The sequence below is a fragment of the Epinephelus lanceolatus genome, chromosome 18 (genome assembly GCF_041903045.1).
Source record: "Epinephelus lanceolatus isolate andai-2023 chromosome 18, ASM4190304v1, whole genome shotgun sequence".
Taxonomy (NCBI): domain Eukaryota; kingdom Metazoa; phylum Chordata; class Actinopteri; order Perciformes; family Serranidae; genus Epinephelus; species Epinephelus lanceolatus.
This window is the reverse complement of record NC_135751.1, coordinates 30,967,937-30,987,465: the sequence shown is the minus strand read 5'-3', so window position 1 is coordinate 30,987,465 and position 19,529 is coordinate 30,967,937. Positions and strand designations below refer to the sequence as shown.

Here is a 19,529-nt window from a genome sequence, read left to right as displayed (position 1 = left end):
ATCTGCAGGGACAGATGGAGTCTGACCCGTAACTACCAGTTGGTGTCACTGTGCACCAACTGCTCAGTTTTCCACGACACCATGTCCTTATCTGCTTTCGTTGTATCCAGGAGTGTCTCACCTACAGTATCTTTGTGACTTTGGCTGAGAGTTGTTAAAATTATGATGGAAACGTCATCCTTAAATGTTTAGTAGAAAGCAAATCCTTCATGGAAAAGTAACATCTACTCAAGTTGTGTGTACTTGACTTGACTTGTACTTGACAAAGCTTTTTCTGAAAAATACACACAACCACTACAATCTCTAATATCTACTGTACAGTTGCTAAGTAATTCGACATACATCTGTCAAACTGCTGAGGATTGCATGAGCCAACAAAAAAAAATAATAATAATTTCCGCACATCAGAAGTCAGATATTTAATGTTTTGCCAACATCCTTATCTACACCTTCTCACCTATCCTTTAATGTACTCTCCCTGTCTGTTAGTGCAAACATACTGAACATAACCCAATCTATATTCATAAAGAACTTAAAAAGTTACCAGAGCTCTCAGACTGTTTGATCTGATCTGTTATTTTCCTCCTGAACATTATAGGTCAGTGGTGTGCAACCTTTAGTATCAAAAGAGCCATTTTTGGACAAAACAAAAAGAAAAAAAATGCCTAGAGCTACAAAAACATAACTGATCCTTATGCTCTGGAGCTGCAGGTTGCCTACCCCTGGTATAGGTGTTCCTATGGCCATAAATGTGAAGGAATATTCAAATCAAATTAGTTTAGCCAACTTAATATACTTTCTCCTTTGCCAAATAAAAAAAATTGCATTCAAATCTTTAACTTCTTTTTATTGACATTTCTTACTTTGAACTTTTAATTACCCTTGTCACCTCTGAGACTCACCCTGGCCTAGTCTCTAATGAAACTTGATGTCAATGAATTTGTGGAGGTGGGGAGTACGAGGAAGACTGCATTACATTTCTGGAATGGCATGTGTTGCAGATCACATTAGGCCCTTTGGCACAAGCCACAGGCCAGTTGTTGAAAGAAATGCCTGTCATAAGGAAGGAGAAGCTCACAAAGATGCAGAGAGAGGAATGGGAGGGAGGGAGCATGCGTGTGTGTGTCTGTATCAGCGGATCAGAGGAGAGTGAAAGCAACACAGATTAACTACGAAAGGAAAGCCAGACTTGTTTTTCCTGTTTCTGCATATCTCGAGAAGGTGGGACGTCCTCATGTAAACAGCTAAGCTCAGTGCTCAAACAGCTCAGCACCAGGACTGGTCTCTGTGCCTTTTTTTTAAAGACTCAAACCACAATAAAAGGTAAAGTGATGTATTCTATGTTTTAACTTTTTGTAAACAGTGTGTGTGTATTTGTGTGATTGGGAGGGTTAGAGAGACAGGTGCACCTGTCGTAGGAAGGACAGTTTGTGTCAGTAATATGTTGCTTAGGAGATGCTTGATGCAGCTTCACTTCATCTTGATACATTTGAGTATTTCGTGATTTCTAACTGCAAGAAAAGCTTTGTCTGTGCAATATGCATTTTATGACAATAGTTCATGCAGTAGCCACTGCTGCATCAATGTGTTGGAAGAGGAGGAAATTATATGTTAAACTAAAAAAAGAACTAAGCTGCAATGTGATTGCACAGCACAAAGTTTTATACTCAGCTGCTAGCGTTTCTTTTTTTTTTAATTGTGTTTTAGAGGTTGTGTCATCTGCATACCATGCACCTGATGACAGTGGTTTTTCCTGTCGTGTGCATCCGTCACTGTCACTGCATGCAACCGTAAGAGTCTGGTGGATACTTGGCATTCTTACAATCATCTTGGGGAATGCTGCAATATTGAACTCTCATTTATCATTTTTTGACAATGTCCAGATTAGGTCAAGATGAGTTTGTTTTGCTCAAAATTTATCAAAAACTTTCACATTACATATGTAGACTAGTCTAGTTAGAAAAGTAAAAACATATATATGATCATTTAAGTTGCAGGGTGACTCACATTAAAGGTCCAGTGTGCAAGACTGATGGGGATTTAGTGGCACATAGCAATGAGAATTGCACAGTATAAACAGCGGAAACTTCTCCCGGTTAGAATTCCTTCAGTGTTCATTGTTCAGGAGGTTTTAACCGGGAGCTGAATTATCTGCAGAGGTCTCTTCTTTCCAAAACAAATGTACAGGTGATTTAAACCGGGGAAAAAATTTAATAAAGCAGTATTACATTGCACATTTTGGACACTGCTTGTCGCAGACGGGCCTCCAACTACGGTGGCTGATGTGAAAATGCCAAAAACGCAAATGGCCCTTTCTAGAGCCAGTCTTTTGTTTATCTGTTCTGAGCTACTGTAAAAACATGGCGGACTCCATGGACAAGGACCTTCTCCCTATGTAGATATAAACAGCTCATTTTCAGGTAACAAAAACACAATGATTCTTATTTTCAGGTGATTATACACAAATGGAAATTTACTTATTGTATTATGTTCCATTCCTGCAATATATCCCCCTAAATCCTACACACTGGACCTTTAAGTAATAGATAGATAGCCTTTTATTGTCCCATGGGAAAATTTGTTTTCACAAACTGTCACAACAACATTTGGGTACAGAAAAACACCACCAACAAACACCATGCACAAACACCACCAAACACTGAACAACATATCAATACACACACAATACACAAACACCACCAGCCATGAACAACTGACACATGTATCACACTCAGTAATCATGAGACAATGTATAGATGGATATTACTTTTCCCAAGAAACAGGAAATGAGGTGTTGGAAACATAAATAACAGTAAACATGTACCTAGAAAAAAACTTACCTGACCATTATCCCTGTTGTCTGTATATGCCTAATTTTACTTTCACTGTCTGCATCCACACACAACAGATGTCTAAATCACCGCCTCCGGTGGTCCCCAGAAAGCATTCAGGTGTCAGAGTCATGATAATTCCAGGACAGCAGCCCGCTCCTGCTGGTCTGCCCACCTGCACAGGTTTTGACAAAGGTACTGCATATTCATTTGCCTAATGTGTATATATATATGCATGAACATGTGCTGCTGCCACAAAGATGTATTATCCTGCTGCTTGCAACCCACGTTACATATTATGTCCAAGTTTGCTTGAATGACTTTGTTCTTCCTCTTCCCAGAGAATGGTGCCAGTGGGGAGTCAAATCATACATCTCTACTGAATGCAGAGAGAGAAGTGGTATGTATCCACATGAATAATTTACAAGAAATCAATAACAATTTTTAATAAATAAAGGACATCAAAAGGTTTATATAAAATATGTCATGCATATGATGTTCATAATATAAAAAGAAATGTACAGGATGTTAGTTATTTTAGACTTTAAGTTGAAATATAAATGCAACACATTTGTTTTGGCTCCAATTAAAGATCTAATAATTTTTTTTCTACGTGCACACAAGGCTTAGTTCTCTCAAATTTTGTTCAAAAATTTGTTTAAATCCATGTTGGTAAGCACTTTGGCAACATATTACATAATCCATCCACCTGACAGGTGTGGCATATCAAGATGCTGATTAAACAGCATGATTACTCCATAGGTGTGCCTTGGACTGGTCATGATTAAGGCCACTCTAAAATACGCAGTTTTATCACACAGCACAATGTCGCCTTGGATGTCCTAAGTTTTGTCCACCAGAGCTATTGCTGTGGATTTAATGTTCATTTCACTGTCATAAGCTAAGACCTGACTGATACAACAGTTTACACATACAATAATTTCTGTACAAATGGTAAGAAGCAGCGTCTCAGGGACGCTCATCTCAGTGGCTGGTCTCAGACCATCTTGCAGGCAAAGAAGCTGGATGGGGAGGTCCTGGGCTGCCTCACACTATAGATGTACTGCCAAATTCAGGGAAATGACACTGGAACGAGAGCCTATTGAAGAGAGTTGTCACCACATACTGTTTAAAGTAATGGACGTAGCCACCGTGACATCACCAACTGGTTTGTGGACTCCCATTTTGAAGCCTGTTTGGAATGTTGGCCATTGTCATCTTGTTTTTTGGAGCCAGGAGTGACCATATTTGCACAAGAGGTTGGAGTTCTTCTCCTCTCGGTCTTCACTGCTCCTCTTCTGGAATCAGCCTCAAGTGGTCATTCAAGGATCCTGAAGGTTGCCACTTGGTTATCACAGATATGAAGGACAGCATTTAATTCAGTCCTAAGTTTAAAACATTGATGACATTCAAGGCTATAGTTTGTGGTGATGCTGTTGTGTTTGATTGCATTTGATAAGAGATTCCTATGGCTGTTGGTGTTCCACTAGGTGGACCCAATAAAAGGAACACTGTAGAGGATTGCACATAAATCAACGCCTCTTTCATACACTCTTAAATACTTGGCAGTATAAGTATTACAAATATATCTTTCGCAGGGCTGTTGTATTGGATGGGGTACATATGTGTTTGGATACCTTACATTGAATGCAGAAAAATACGTCAGCTTTTTAGTTGTGCCTTTTTGTATGCTGTTTGACTCACTAAGAACTTATCAAATCACCTGTGATATGAACTGTTAAACCATTAAAACACTTTCTATAAGTCACTCTGACTAAAACATACAGTATCTTTCTTCAGGAGATTATGAATCACTGCTTTGACGATGTGGAGCGATTCATGGCACGCTTGCAGCAGACAGCTGAGGCCCAGACTATTCTCAACCAAAGGAGGAAAAAGAGAAGCAGAAAGAGCAAGAAGAAGGAGGATCATGATGGTGAGAGTTGTCCAATCAAAGAAGTCAAAATCAAAGAAAGCTGTTTGTATGTAGACACTCCAGCCTCACAGAGTCTTCAGAATGAGACCCAAATAACAACATGTACAGTAGTCTGATGATATATTTGAGGTAGGTTTGGAGTTCGAAGAAGTGTAGATCAGTTGGTGGCAGAGGACGAAAGATAAAGTTGAAGGTACTTGATGACTGCAGGAAATTTATGAATGCTGGCCTCAGGTACGGCTGCAGAATAAGAATGGAGGCAGGAAACTGGAGACAAAGGCTTAACATTGGCACACCATTTTACACGCTGGAAGCAGGTCAACAGGCAGGGTGCCAAAGGCAAGAATGACAAAGACAATACTGAACCTGGGCCAAATCAGTCTATAGAGACAACAACATCTTTAAATTTTTTAATTGATTTCCAGTCAGCTTAATTCATCTTTTTTTGTGTTGGGTTGGCAAAGCATCTGGCATTAAAGGGACAGTTCACCCCAAAATCAAAAATACATATTTTCCCTTTTACCTGCAGTGCTATTTGTCAGTCTAGATTGTTTGGTGTGAGTTGCCAAGTGTCGGAGATAACAGCCGTAGAGATGTCTGCCTTTTCTCAAGTATAATGTAACTACATGGTACTCAGCTTGTCATGCTCAAAGTGCCAAAAACATCAATGTCTCTGTCCAGACATCATGACCCGGTCACTCAAGATAATCGAGAGACCCTTTTTTGTGCAGTTTAATGTACTATTTTTCACCCACACACCTGGTGGACATATTCGCCAACCATATCACCGTGCAGAAGGAAGCATGCATCTACTCTTAGCTCACCTAGCATCACTGAGTTAGCTAATGTCACAGCTCAGCCAAAGAGGACGGCATTAATGTTTACATCTTGCGCTATCACAAGCACAGGCATCTCATTCATGAGTAGATACACGATTCCTTCTGTGCAGTGATGTAAGAGGTAGGTGCAGTTGAGCACAAGCTGAGTGCCACCTAGTTCCATTACAGCAGAGAGAAGGCAGACATCTCTACTGCTGATATCTCCAACCTTTGGCAAATCACACTAAAACAGTCTAGATTGAATAATGGCACTATAGGTAAGAGGACAAATATGCATTTTTGATTTGGGGTTGAACTGTCTCTTTAAATTGCCATTATCCAGTGGAATGAAAATCAATAATCAGTTTTCATTCTGAGAATACATGACCACATTTTTAGGGGTTTGGTTTGGTTTCACTCTTGATTAGATACTATAGATTGCCATTAGGTGTGGATGGAAGCTTAAGCACCTATCAATCTTTGCCTTTTGTAATCGCAGCATGACCAGGGTATTTCCCAGGTTTCTGGCTAGTGTATGCTTGGTTAGGTGTGACTCTAGATAAGACTGAATGTAATAAATGTATGAATGCATTAATAATGAAATAACCACCAACTTTGTTTTGTGGGTGTACTTGTTGGAACAAGCCAGAACAAGCATTCCACACCTTTACTTACACTTCATTATACTGTTGTGTTTCTGTTTTTCTCCTATTATTTCAATTTTCTGTTTTTTTTTTCATTTTGTTAAAAGCATACTATAACTTGCATTTGACAGCTTGCAGCTTAAATGATACTGATATCAATATCAAATTTGAAAAATCAATGCATGAACATAATAACAACAGTAACTGTGACACAGTTATGTGTCTGTTTCATGTCTATCCTGTTAAGTTGTAGCTGTCATTGTGCTCTTCTCTGCAGATGATTTGTTGACCCTGAAAGCTCTCCCTCCATCTGAGGAAGAATTTGTAGACATCTTTCAAAAAATCAAGTACTCCCTCAGTCTGCTGGTGAGATGTCATAATCAAGCACTGAGTAACTTCACAAATTTACACGTAAATTTAGATAAAACCACTGACTCCATTTGCTGGTTTATTTAGGATCGTCTCAAGTCATCCATCAAACAGCCTGACGCACCAGAGCTGCTGCATTCCATCTTTGTACCTCTTAGACTGGTGAGTCTTTCTTAAGTTTCATTAAGAGGTTTCTCCTTCTCTATGATACTGACTGACTGACGCTCTCTTACACAGATGGTGAAGACCACTGGAGGGCCAGCGTTAGGAGCGTCGGTGCTCAGTCCTGCTATGACCAGTGGTGCTGTTTCACTGCTTCAGGAGCATCTGACCAAAGATGAAAAGGAGCTCTGGACTTCATTAGGGCCCAACTGGATTTCACCCTGGTCTGTTGGCTTATGTATGTGTGTGTGTATAAATTGGTTTGAGAGTGTGTCATGTTGCTTTAACAAGAATCTCTTGCTTTCTTTCTCAGTTCGCAACTCAGTGTGTCTGTCCCTCCATACTCACCTGTCTTCCTGGATGGGTGGCAGCCTCAGGCTTATGACTCAACTGGCCAGCTTTGCGAAGATCCGATCCAGTCGCAGCACAAACAAGATGCTCTCATAGAAAGTAGGGGGGCGCGAAATCTACAGGCACAAGCTCGACAGATAGCACAAAGCCCGGGTGAAGGCACTGATGAAGTGTAAGTCTGTAGACATTAAAAAAAGGGTTACAGAACAAGGTGCAATTATGTTTTTATAGCAGGAGTTACAATGCCAGCTAAGTTCCTAAATTAACAGTATAACAGTACTGCCTCATAAAATCAGTCTGGAGGTTATAAAGTCTGAGAATAACTCATGTCAATGGGCCTCATGCAGCAACATTCTCATAAACTTCTTCTGTTAAAAGAAAAAATAATAAGAGAGTCAACTCCAGATGCACCAAACATTCTTAATTATCCAAATGTGCTTTTAGGTGTGCTGATCCCATCTGACCTGTCAGCATGGGTAACACTGTCTAAATACTTTATATGACGGACGTACTGTGTGTAAAAACTCTGGCACATGCCCAAGAATTGTAGAGGTGCCAACAAAAAAGGCGGTAAGAGGGAGACCTCGTGCATAATTGACATACTGTTTAATAAACTAAAACAAAGTAAAACAGATTTCCAGAATGTCAGGTATTACAAGACAATCAAAAAGCCAATAGTGACAAAACATTTGTGATGCTGTGTCAGTAGAGATGCAGAGTAACGACAATTAATAGAAAATTGTTTGACACAAAAATAGAAGCAAAATTCAACAATCAAATCATTATAATAAATATAAGACATATAATAATCTGAATTTGAGTACATGATATTCATACCTTTTTTTTATGTTACTCAAATTTAAAACTCGTGTTTCCTTTCAATCAGTCAATTTGTTGACTATGAAAATGGGATGTTTTTTAGAGCGCTCTTGACCACATGTAAAATTTTCTTTCATCTAAGAAAAGAGCAAAAATGAGAAACCATTGGTGAATCCCAGAAATCAATGGCTGATAACAAAATACAGAACAAACTGTGGAAATGAACAAAAATATCATATATTACTTCCTGCATGAAATCCAGTGTCATCAGAGATTAAAATTACTGATATCTGACTCCACTTTGTTAAATCGGTTTAATTTTTTCCTCATGTTTTATATCTTTTAAATTACATTTCAGAGAAGGAAATGGGCTTCCACCAGAGGGTGAGAGACTTTTCTGCTGCAGTTACGACTTTGTGGCCAGAAACAGCAGTGAGCTCTCTGTGCTACAAGGAGAAACATTAGAGGTACACATCCATAAATAGAATTACTGGGTAGTGGTGACCCACCCGCCAATGTAGATGTATTCCTGGAATGTATCACAAAACTCCACTGATCTTTCTTTAGGTCATCGAGTCGTCGAAGCGGTGGTGGAAGTGTCGGAATCGCTTTGACCAGATAGGATTTGTCCCCTTTAATATCCTGGAGCCTCTGTCTGCGTTGAATAACACTGGGGGAAGCAGCCCCGTGGTACTTAGAGATTCAAAGGTACAAATACACACACAACATACAGAGATTTGCTGTTTTTTGTTTCAGTACCTCAAATATTACACACACAGCGGCTTTTTGACTCATCTCATCTTGCAATTTAATTATCTATTCCTGCTTTTCCACAACATTCCCATGGAATTGTTGCTTTTCCACAGCAGACGCCCCTTTCCCCTCGGACAAAGTACTTCTCATATGCTCCTCCAAGCCCAGTTAGGACTAGTCCTGCTGCTACAAGTCCGATGCGACCACAGAGCATGATTTTACCATCGCAAATGATGCAAGGAGAAGACAGTGACCCAGGTAACATGCCCATACATGTTTGATATCGGCAATGGTAAATCGTGTGATATCAAGTTCACAAACATATTGGATCCCAGAAGCTTCTTATGTTCAACTTCTTGGAACATTTCAGCATCTTACAGCACTAGCAGTCAGTACTGATCTCATCTGTCACTCAAAGGTTCAGTGTAAGATTTAGGGAGATTTGGTGGCACCTACTAGTGAGGATTGCAGGTTGCAACATGCTGAAATTTATCCCAGCTAGAATTCCGTTGTTGTTAATGGTTTAGGAGGTTTTTACTGGGAGCCAAATCATCTGTGGAGATCACTCTTCCTCTTTAAAACGAAAAGACCCTGTGATATAAACAGTAAAGAAAACATCACCTAATAAAGCAGTTTCATGTTACAAATCAGTGTTTTTCTAACATTGCTTGCTGCAGAAGGGCTGTTAACTACAGTGGCCGATACAAAAATGTGAATGGCCCTATCTGGAGCCAGTGTTTGGTTTGTACTTTCTGGGTTATTGTAGAAACATGGCAGTAAACATGGCGATCTCCATGAAAAAGGACCTGTTCCTGTAGATATACACAACTCATTCTAAGGTAACAAACACAATGATTCTTATTTCCATGTGATTATACACTAAGGAAAATATACTTACTATATTTTATTTCACTTTTCCAATATTTCCCCCTAAATCCTACTCACTGGACCTTTAAGCGCACACAAGTCCTGCCTCCAGCAGACAGCTAGCATTTATTAAGATGCCCACCTCCAGTGTATTGTCGCATCCATGCTGAGTGCCGTGCTTCCACTGCCAAGTTCCCTGTATGCTGTAGCTCCATGATGCATCATGCCACATGGAAACTGATGTCTTTGACACAATAATCTTTTGGTTAAAACTGTCCAGTAAATTGCATCAGCTCTTTTGTTGTTACTAGGTGCACTTTACAGCAGGTGCAGCCTTTAAAATCTCAGTCCTACAAAACACCGAGATGATGTTGACAGTAAGTACAGACATAGCTATCCATAAACAGACCTCTGTCTATGTGTGTCTAAAAGTCGTTAGAAATTTTGTCAGTACCATCTATGAACATTTATCATATCAAATAACCCTAGAGGTTGAGCACCAACTTACAAATTAAGTTTTGTGTGTTTTGCATTTGCAGTCCTGATAATAAATGATGAGCTCCTTCAGCGGCTAGCTGGGAGAAGAGACTCAGCCCGTCCGCTGGTGGTCCCCCGCACAGCTGACACTTCTACTCCCCTGAACTACCACTCACCAGCTGTCGAGGTGGAGGCCTGGCTCAACACCAAGGGCTTCAGCCAACAGTGAGTGAGCATTTTTAGAGAGAACTCCAGCACAAAGCTAGTTTGTAGTACCTATTAGTTTATTTGAAGCTACAGCTTGTTCTCAAGATCCACGAGGAATATCAAGTGATATTAAAGGAATATCATGTCCAACATGTTTAATACCGTTTATATGCATTATACATGCAGCTTGCAAAGGCACACTCCCAGATTTTTAGTGCACAATAGCGCCCCCAAATGTTAAACTGTCCTCCCTGACAATGTTTATGTTTTGAAACTTAACTGTGGACTGAGGGGAGCTGGAGTTGAACATAAACAGTAAGCTACAATGACATTTAGAGGAATTATTACAACAGGAAAATAAAGAAGTGAATGATAAAAGAAGGTAAGCCTAGATTTTGTTTTACAGTTCAAACACCTGGATTCTTATATCCAGGTTATAGGTGAACTAATGACAATGAAAACTCTCTGAAGACTGATTCTGTTGCTCCTTCCTCCTCTGTTAGGACAGTACAGAGTCTGGGAATTTTAAATGGAGCGCAGCTTTTTTCCCTGGATAAAGGTGAACTCTGCACCGTGTCACCGGAAGAAGGCCAGAGAGTCTACAGCCAAATTATGGTGCAGAAGGCCCTTCTTGAGGTTAGTCCAGTGTTATTTTTCAGATTCAGAATTTATTGATCCCCAGGGAAACAGGGAGAAACTGTTTCATGTTACAGTTGCTCCTTTACTGTATATAGGTATAAAGAAATACTAAGAAAATAGAAATGAAAAAAAGAACATATATGTAACACAGTGAGTACATATAAATATCAAATATAAGAAAATATACAAATATGAGAAGGGATATGTTGTTCAAGAAATATAAGAAATGTGTACAAATGTGTGCACCATACTACAAGTGTGCTCAATTTAATGAGTAGAATTGGAAAGAATTACATAAGAGAGAGTTGTACAATATTGTGCAGTTTTCTGGCTGTACCGTATGTTCTTGTGTGTTTGTGTGTGTCTGTGTGTTCTGAGCTAGTTGTTTGCTCAGCCTTGACTTATGAACAGACGTACTGTAGCCTACGTTGTTTAACACAATGTCACTGACCTACATTGACTAAAGATTATTTACCTTTCAATTTACAAAACACGAAATGCACATCAGGTCCAACAGACCTCAAAGGTCAGAGCTAGAGAGCCTTCTTGTGCTTGGTCTGGTACTAAAAGAAATTAATAATGGGTGTCTTCAGCAGTGTGTTTTAATTTGACCTTCACTGTGCAGACATTGGATTTTAATGTGATCAAATAGGAGTTAAATTTAAGCATATTTTCCAATGACAGTTTTTAAATGAATGGACTAAAACAGTTGGGAAGCTTCTTTCAAAGTTTGCCCCCCCAGAAAACCCAAATTTTCCTTGATATTTCCCTGCTAAATTACATTTTCTTGTGTCCTCCTCAGGATGTGCGCAAAGCAACAGAACTAGAGACGGCAATGGAGAAACAAAAGCTGAAGATCGACATGAACTTGGAGAGTGATATAGTGTGACGGACATCCACTAACAGACATGGCAACAAAGATCAATGGAGATCAATGTGGTTAAGCATATACAGTGATGCTGCAGCTGAATTGTATTCTTTTAATCGTACATGCTGTATATCTACATGCTACAAATTCATCAACAAAAGTAAGCTGCGTTAAAAGTAAAGCTCACTCACTAACACTCTGATTGATGATGGGACTATTTTGGATTTTTACATGTATTTAAGAAAGAGGGGCTTTAAAACTTCAACTTCTTGCCAGAGTTTTACTTCAAGGTTCTGTATACATTGTTCAGAGCATTAATATAGCAGAGAACCAATATTTGGAGTAATGGCATCCTGAGCAGAGAATGAAGTCAGACTACCTCTGTGTGTGTTGTTATCCGAGCCTCTTTGTTTGCTGCTTTGGTAGCCGGTCCTGTCATATGTACATTTATTGCATTTAACGCCTCGTTCCCGCATAGCTCTGTGTACATTAGCATGTCAGCTGAAAGTCCATTCATTCCTGTGAGAACCTCTGTGATCGCCAATGGGTTTGCTAAACCTTTGGACTGAATGCACTGTTCTACAGGAAATTTGCATAAAAATTAATTAGCTGACAGATTGATGAATGATTGATGATACATTCTTCCTTAGTAAAAAGTTTGACGGCAAGTTTGGAGTCTATCCCAGCTGACATTGGGCGAGAGGCACATTCACACCTACGGACAATTTAGAGTCACCAATTAACCTATCCCCAACCTGTATGACTTTGGACTGTGGGAGGAAGCCGGAGTACCCCGAGAAAACCCACGCTGACATGGGGAGAACATGCAAACTCCGCACAGAAGGGCTCCCATACCCGGGATCAAGCCAGGAACCCTCTTGCTGTGAGGCAACAGTGCTAACCCCCACACCATGGTGCCGCCCCTATGTTGAGAACCGTGTGCAGACAATCTGTATCAGACTGTGAATCATAGATATGCTCTGAATATTGTATACAGCTCCTTCAAGCTATTCTGACCGTTTGGTGTTCATAGTATGTTTTACAATTTAAATATTTCTGTCATAAGTTGTTCAGGCAATATCTAAAAATACTGTGCAATAAACCAAATCACATGCTGATGATTAGTTTGATGTGCTAACAACAATGGACTGAAATGTCTTTTTAGTGGTATATAAAAAAAGGTACATTCTATCAAGAATATCGATGACTCTACAGATGTTTAATTGATTGAGTTTTTATTGCTTGCACATCAATCTGTGTTAATACAGTGTCACTTGTTGCAGCCAGATGCTCTTTTGGACCAAATATACATTCAACTGATACATGATGAATACACAGTTTCAGTCCTGACTCATTCTATGATTTTCTATGGAGACTAAAATGATTTCTGATTCTGTGTTTTTGAGACTTCGGCTGTGGAGCGTATCATGACATAATGCTCAACAACACAGCAACAAAGGGGATACATTGTTGTTAATACAGTGGCTTGAATAAAATTTAAGTTAAGTGTATTTTTGTGTCATTTGTATGAGTTTACCGCAACCCTTTTTTCCTTATTATGAGATCGACAAGTTATAAGATCAAAACATACCATTTTTCATAAGATTAAAGAATCTAGATTAGTAATTTAATTATACATAATGAGTGCAACACAAGACTGAAGTCATTTTTTTTAGTGACACTCAAATGTCGACATACATAAAATCCGCATCATTCAATGCTCAATCAAAACAGGCGGAGATAAATCACCATTATATTGCTGAAGCACATTTATACACTCATAGCACTAACACATTTTACATAATATTAAACTACGATCGGCTAGTCCAATTTCAGACAATCCCTGACAAAATTGTGCGCTTGAAACCATTCACCCTCTTATTTAATTTTGGAACCAAAATTGTTAAATGATATGCCTACCTCTGTTTAAAAGAAGAAGTAGGCATATCATTTAACAATTTTGGTTCCAAAAATTTACAAGATTACAGTTTTAAAGTAGGATAATTACACTAGTAGTTGAGGACATACTGCACTTGTCAGTAGACGCCTCTAAAAACGTTTTTTAGTGCACTTCATAGACTGCTCCCAAAACAACACTTCTGTATAATATTTATTGTATTAGTTATTATTACCTCACATTAAGGAAAAATTTGTGATATTTTTATTATCAATCTATTAGCCTGCTGGAGCTGTGCATGATTATCAAACAGTAGAAAGTCAACTCCTACAAATTACAAATTAGATCTTACTTTTTCTTTATTGCTTGGTAATACTTCAATTTTTGACATAAAGTAACTTGTAACTTTACAGCACTTTAGACTATCCAGACCAATAGCTATCCAGATTTATTGTTGACGTTTGACCTACTTTGCGCCACATACAATACACTTCAGCTGTAAATCAGGTGCTGAGCCACTGACAATATCTGCTTCTGTCAGTCAGGTTTAATTAAGGGAATACTACACCCACAAAATGATCATAATATTTTAGCCCATTTCCATGAATTTATTTAGGTAGTTTAAAATGTGTAGCCTGATATAGCCATTCATTATTACACATGCATTTCCAGGTATATGTGGATAAGAAAACTGCTAGCTCTTGCTAACTTTACTCGCTCGTTACATATTCCCGCTGCCAACTAGCTGCACATGACTGGCACATACGGGTACTTAACAAAACGTCAAGGCCCTGCCCCTTTTTGGGGGGATAGAAAACCAAAGATCCTGTATATGTCAGTGTGATTTGAGATATGTTTGGATTATAATTCTAAGTGTTTGAGATAGCTCAATAAATCAAGGTTGACTGTTGTCATGTCCTGTCAGTCTTCCCCCAATCAAGCAGATAGGTGACCAAAAAGGGGCACTCTCTTGGCAATAATGTGATGATGCAATGCCAGTCTGGTCTATGTATGTCACATGATACTTGAGACATTTCAATGGTCACGCAAGACGGCACTAGATTTTAAATTAGTCATACTAGGAACATATTTCATGTGATGTTAGATTTTTTTTTTTATGAACAGACTTTAAACAGCCCAAACAATGTATATTATTTTTTTCTAATCCATTTCCAGGCCTGGAAAACAGTTTTTCTAATCTCATTACTTTTCCAGGAATTTAATGACTGTGGGAAGCCTGAATTACTCACCCTGTGTTCCCTGGAATTCGTAATGATTTTTTTTTTTTCTCACATGGCTCCATGGTGAACAAAGAATCTAAAACTGAGAAGTACTGAGCATGCGACTGGATAAATGTGACTTGGATTATACTGTACGAGTTGTGTGAGAGTTTGACCACAGATGTTTTGACATAGTTTTGATACACAAACCCATTTTATCTCAATCCAAGAACTCTCTGTTATTTGGATTCTTTGTTCACCGTGGAGGCATGTGAGAAAAGCTAAGTTTTCTTCACGAATTTAGTCTCTCACATGAAAAGGGAAGTAACTGATATCTAAATGATCATTTTGTAGGTGAAGAATTCCTTTAAGTTAATCCACTATGGCTCCAAACTGCAGCTCAGTGTTTTGCACATATTCACAATACTATATTTATCTGTTGCAGGGTCCAGAATGACAAATGATTACTACACACATCTCACCCTGAGTCACAACTGCTCCTATTATTGCTCTTAAATTAAAGATGTAACAGCTATATTTGTATGTGCATTGCTGCTAATGTAGCTTGATTAAAAAAAAAAAAGTCAGTCACATTTGTTTCAACAAAAATCTTTGTGACTCTAAGTGCACTTACACTGAGGTAAATTATTTGGTAGGAACACTGAATTTGACTCATCTGTTGCAATCACTGTGGTGTCATCACACTGTCACAAAGGACCTTTGAGCAGCAGGAGAAGAGGTAGTATTTCTGATTCTCACTGCGTCTGACTCTCAGCATCTTCACACCTCACAGGTGATGGTCTTGTCAATGCAGTCCCAGTTCAGGAGCTCCTTTTTCTGAAACCACAACCCAATCTCCCTCTGTGCCGTCTCCAGTGAATCACTTGCATGAACCACATTCCTTTAAATGACCAACACACATCATTATTTTACCTCCAAGACCTAAAAAGAATACATAATATCTGCATGGTGGCACATAATGGGATCAAATACCTGCTGACATGAAAGCTGAAATCTCCTCTGACTGTGCCTGCCTGGGCCTCAGCTGGGTTAGTATGTCCCACCATTGTACGGGTTGCCTGGACTACTTTGTGCCCTTCCCACACCTAAAACAAAAAATAAAACATCACACATAAACACAGAAAAACAACATATTCAGAATTTGCAGAGATTTAGAACATCTTAACACATGAAATACAGTGGTCTATTTGCTAGAGATCATAAAGCAATTAAAGCAAAAGTAGAGATAATTTTAAAAAAAAAAGGCAGAGCTACTGTAAAATACAAGAAAACCCCACAACGATTCAAAAACAGGAGCCCTCACCATGACAACCACAGGCCCTGAGGTCATGTACTCCACCAGCCTGGGATAGAAGGGCTTAGTCCTCAGATGAGTGTAGTGCTGAGACAGGAGATCCTCAGACACCTTCACAGCAGAGACGGTTAGAGATTAAACAGAAATACCTGTGCAGAACATCATGAATGACATTGATTTCAGACATCTGTACCTGCAGCATTTTCAGGCCAACCAGCTTGAAGCCCCGCTGCTCAAATCGCTGGATGACTTGTCCTATGAGACGACGCTGAACTCCATCTGGCTTTACAGCAATGAGAGTCCGCTCCCTTAGATCCGGAATAGCTGGTGGGACAGATAAAGCAGTAACACCTCAGTGTAAAAATATTCTGTTACAAGTAAAAGTCCTGCATTTAAAATCTTACTTAAGTAAAATTACATACGTATTGGTGGCAAAAGACACTTGAAGGAACAGTGTGAAAGATTTAGGGGGATTTAGTGGCAGCTAGCGGTGAGGAATGTATGTAATGATTTGAGGATGACCTGCTCTTCCTCCTGAGCTACAGCCTCCCTTACAGCTGGATACCGTAATCTAGGCCGAAACAATATATCATGATGTATTAATTAATTGTTCTTTCAATGTTTTTCAACAATCTACAAAGTAACTAAAGCTAAAAAATAAATGTAGTGCAGTGGAGTCAGGGGTGTAAATCCCATCTCTGTCATGATTTTCTTTTTGCAACAAAGTCAGTAGCAATCCATAACATACTGACTACTTTCCCTTTAAATGTTTTGTTACTCCTTCAAATTAAAGCTGTATTTATCTTGTTGAAGAAAAGGAAAACCAGCCTTGAAGAACAATGAATTCCTAACATATACTGTATAGATACATAATAACAGGACTATTTTTGGTAAAATAGTCAGTAGCAATCCATAACAAAATTATATGCTTTTTCTACATGAACTAAAAAAAACCCATAAATGGTTATATATACCTGTACAGGTATGCAGTGATGATTGTTGGGTAACATGTATGTTGATGGTGTTGATGTTGCCTAACGACACCATACAGTAGCTACTTTAGGCCCAAAATCTATCAGGACTGACAAGCTGAGCACAGTTGTACGCCCAGTGAATAAAAAAGAAAAAAAATAATAAAAAAAATAAATGAAATAAAAAATAGAATGATAAAAAAAAAAAAGTGGCAGTAAGAAAGTCTAAGAGAGAAAGGCACAAGAGGAAAATGTAGCAAAGCTCCCTAAATTAAATTCCGTTGGCTTTTTTGTAAACAGTTGCCAGTGGTGTGTGTGCGCCTTATAACTAGTAACTAACATACACTGGGGCCTGTCACAATAGTGTGCACTGGGGCCCTTGGAAACTACCTTATGCCACTGAGAGGAGTATAAATAGACCTAGGCCATAAAGTAACATTAAATGGAAATACCAACATACAAGTACCTTAAATTTGTACTTAAGTACAGTACTTGAGTAAATGCACTTAGTTAGATTCCACCACTGACCCGTACATACTGTCAATATTTGTCACCTACAGGGGAAAGGACAAATATTTACCCAATGTCTACCACATGCAGGGAAACAGACATCCACCACGCACATCCACACGCACCCACACCCACACCCACACACACGGAAGAGTTTGTATACAGATTAAGTAGCTAAATGAAGGAGGCGCATTTTACGTATTTAGATGCACAGACACAGAAAAGCAGCTTCAACTAACACCATGGCAGAGGTAATGAATGGCTGCATGCGGTCAATTACAGAGACACGTGACCCGCCACGGGAGAAATCCTACTGGCATTTAACTCTCAGACCGTCTGTGTAAGTCAAGCACAGCAAATGTTTCACGAGCTGGACGGAAGTTCCCATCAGGGCAATTCAGGGTTCGGGTGTCGTACATGATACCGTGCTTTGACTATTACGCAGAGTGCGTAAGTTTTTGGCACCATTACGCACACCGCAAGTCACTGTGTCTCCAGCATCACATCATCGTCACTATCTTCTATCTCTAACCTATTCGCAGTTCATGACCCCCATGAGTCTGGCGAGCACATTTGTTTTCGCAGACAGTCCCGTTACGTTTGGAACAAGTGAACCTGCGCCCCGGAGGTAAAGTCTCTTTGACTCGGTGCCAAAAATAATAGCATTTATTTAAACCTAAAGAAATATATATTTTTGTCACCACAGATTCAAAACAGTGTCGTTAAGCCCTTTGTGAAAAGTAAAAGTCCCACGATTGAAGGCTGCAAAAGACCAGAAAAATAACAAGGCAAGGAATCATAAAAAAAGAAAAGTAAAATCGATATAAAATCAGTTACTTACTTGAATTGCTCCTGTGCCAAGCGGCTCTGTGTCCACCCAACACTGCAGAAGGAACCCCAGCTGATAGAAGACTTTTAGAGCTTAATTGATTGCATGAATAAAACTGTTGGTAAATCCTGTTAAAAATGCACCTCCGCAACATGACCATGGTTTGACGTGCGTCCTGTCAGCCTCTGGAGAGAGAAGTCAACCCTCCTCAATCAAAACTCACGAGTCATCCCCCCATCTGCCCGCCCTGATCGATTGACGATGTAACTAGAACATGTTTAACTCCAGTGATGCCAGGCGTGTGTCCGTTTCTCTTATTTCTGCAAAAGCATATCTCAGCATTGACCAAGAATTCAGAAATTCTTCACATTTACGGATGTCTGATTCCATAATTGGATTTACCAACAAACACACTGACACTGCATTTCAGTCTCTACAGTTAGAGCTTTGAGAACTTAAGTTTTACAGCATATCCAACTCTAAGCTGAATGTTAACCGCCTTTCCATCAAGCTGGTGGACTTGCAAGAAAAAAAATGACTTAGCAGAACCATTTTGGACCTGTTTTTAAGCTCCAAAACTGATGGCTCCTACATTTCCCACAATGCAACTCAATAGTGTCTTCTCCAAGCTTCACACAAGTTGTAAAGCAAGCTATGGTTATTGACTCAGACTTGACAACCACAGAGGACACAACTGTCCTTAGAGGCTTTTAAGTATCCAATAATAATGAATAAAGTGATCTTGAAACTACATAAGTATGAAAAACTTATGGATTGCAAGACATTTTAGGTTCATTTTTGATGCAGTGAGTCTGTCAGACTTTAATCAGAACAACAGAAGCCCATGTATTTTACATTAAAGTGGTAACTAGTACATATTTAGCACCCAGATGTGAGTTTGAACCAAAAGCCAGCTCTAATCAAATTGAGTTAGTTAGTCCGGCAATCAAATCCTTTACTTCTTTTCACCTGTAGGTTTTTCTGAGTCACATGAACCTGCAGCTTGTTTTCTGATATCCAACAATTACATAGGTTTAACGTGCATG

General features: G+C 39.2%; 2 protein-coding genes across 5 annotated transcripts; one reads left to right on the top strand and one right to left on the bottom strand.

The window, feature by feature from the left end:
- The first annotated feature begins 1,233 nt into the window (after nt 1–1,233).
- eps8l1a (EPS8 signaling adaptor L1a) lies at nt 1,234–13,225 on the top strand. 3 transcript variants are annotated; one of them, XM_033643768.2, is made up of 14 exons: nt 1,234–1,323; nt 2,909–3,026; nt 3,173–3,231; nt 4,632–4,767; nt 6,507–6,595; nt 6,686–6,760; nt 6,836–6,984; nt 7,074–7,283; nt 8,289–8,397; nt 8,498–8,638; nt 8,800–8,941; nt 10,090–10,252; nt 10,738–10,870; nt 11,676–13,225. In XM_033643768.2, exons 2-14 carry the CDS (start codon nt 2,909–2,911, stop codon nt 11,760–11,762), a joined length of 1,611 nt encoding a protein of 536 aa, XP_033499659.2. In that variant the 5' UTR covers nt 1,234–1,323; the 3' UTR covers nt 11,763–13,225. The 3 variants fall into 3 exon arrangements, 2 of the variants coding, with proteins under 2 accessions (XP_033499659.2, XP_033499658.2); XM_033643767.2 differs by having other exon boundaries at nt 8,797–8,941; XR_013488077.1 differs by lacking the exon at nt 11,676–13,225 and having other exon boundaries at nt 8,797–8,941; nt 10,090–10,616; nt 10,738–10,852.
- Nucleotides 12,960–18,691, bottom strand: nme4 (NME/NM23 nucleoside diphosphate kinase 4). 2 transcript variants are annotated; one of them, XM_078161733.1, is made up of 6 exons: nt 18,496–18,635; nt 16,596–16,744; nt 16,367–16,497; nt 16,183–16,284; nt 15,852–15,964; nt 12,960–15,759 (listed from the first exon to the last, which is right to left on the bottom strand). In XM_078161733.1, the coding sequence occupies exons 3-6, from the start codon at nt 16,373–16,375 to the stop codon at nt 15,639–15,641; spliced, it is 345 nt and encodes a 114-aa protein (XP_078017859.1). In that variant the 5' UTR covers nt 16,376–16,497; nt 16,596–16,744; nt 18,496–18,635; the 3' UTR covers nt 12,960–15,638. The 2 variants fall into 2 exon arrangements, with proteins under 2 accessions (XP_078017859.1, XP_033499660.1); XM_033643769.2 differs by lacking the exon at nt 16,596–16,744 and having other exon boundaries at nt 18,496–18,691.
- Between the last annotated feature and the right edge of the window lie 838 nt (nt 18,692–19,529).

What these genes read in the sequence shown, in the direction of transcription:
- nme4 (XM_033643769.2), bottom strand. Translation starts at nt 18,643, where the DNA reads ATGGTCATGTTGCGGAGGTGCATTTTTAACAGGATTTACCAACAGTTT. An exon ending in TTGGCACAGGAGCAATTCAA is followed by an intron (nt 16,498 to 18,495) that starts GTAAGTAACTGA and finishes CTGTCCCACCAG; the next exon opens with CTATTCCGGATCTAAGGGAG. An exon ending in TTGGCCTGAAAATGCTGCAG is followed by an intron (nt 16,285 to 16,366) that starts GTACAGATGTCT and finishes TCTGCTGTGAAG; the next exon opens with GTGTCTGAGGATCTCCTGTC.
- eps8l1a (XM_033643767.2), top strand. Translation starts at nt 2,909, where the DNA reads ATGTCTAAATCACCGCCTCCGGTGGTCCCCAGAAAGCATTCAGGTGTC. An exon ending in GAAGAAGGAGGATCATGATG is followed by an intron (nt 4,768 to 6,506) that starts GTGAGAGTTGTC and finishes TCTTCTCTGCAG; the next exon opens with ATGATTTGTTGACCCTGAAA. An exon ending in TCTTTGTACCTCTTAGACTG is followed by an intron (nt 6,761 to 6,835) that starts GTGAGTCTTTCT and finishes TCTCTTACACAG; the next exon opens with ATGGTGAAGACCACTGGAGG.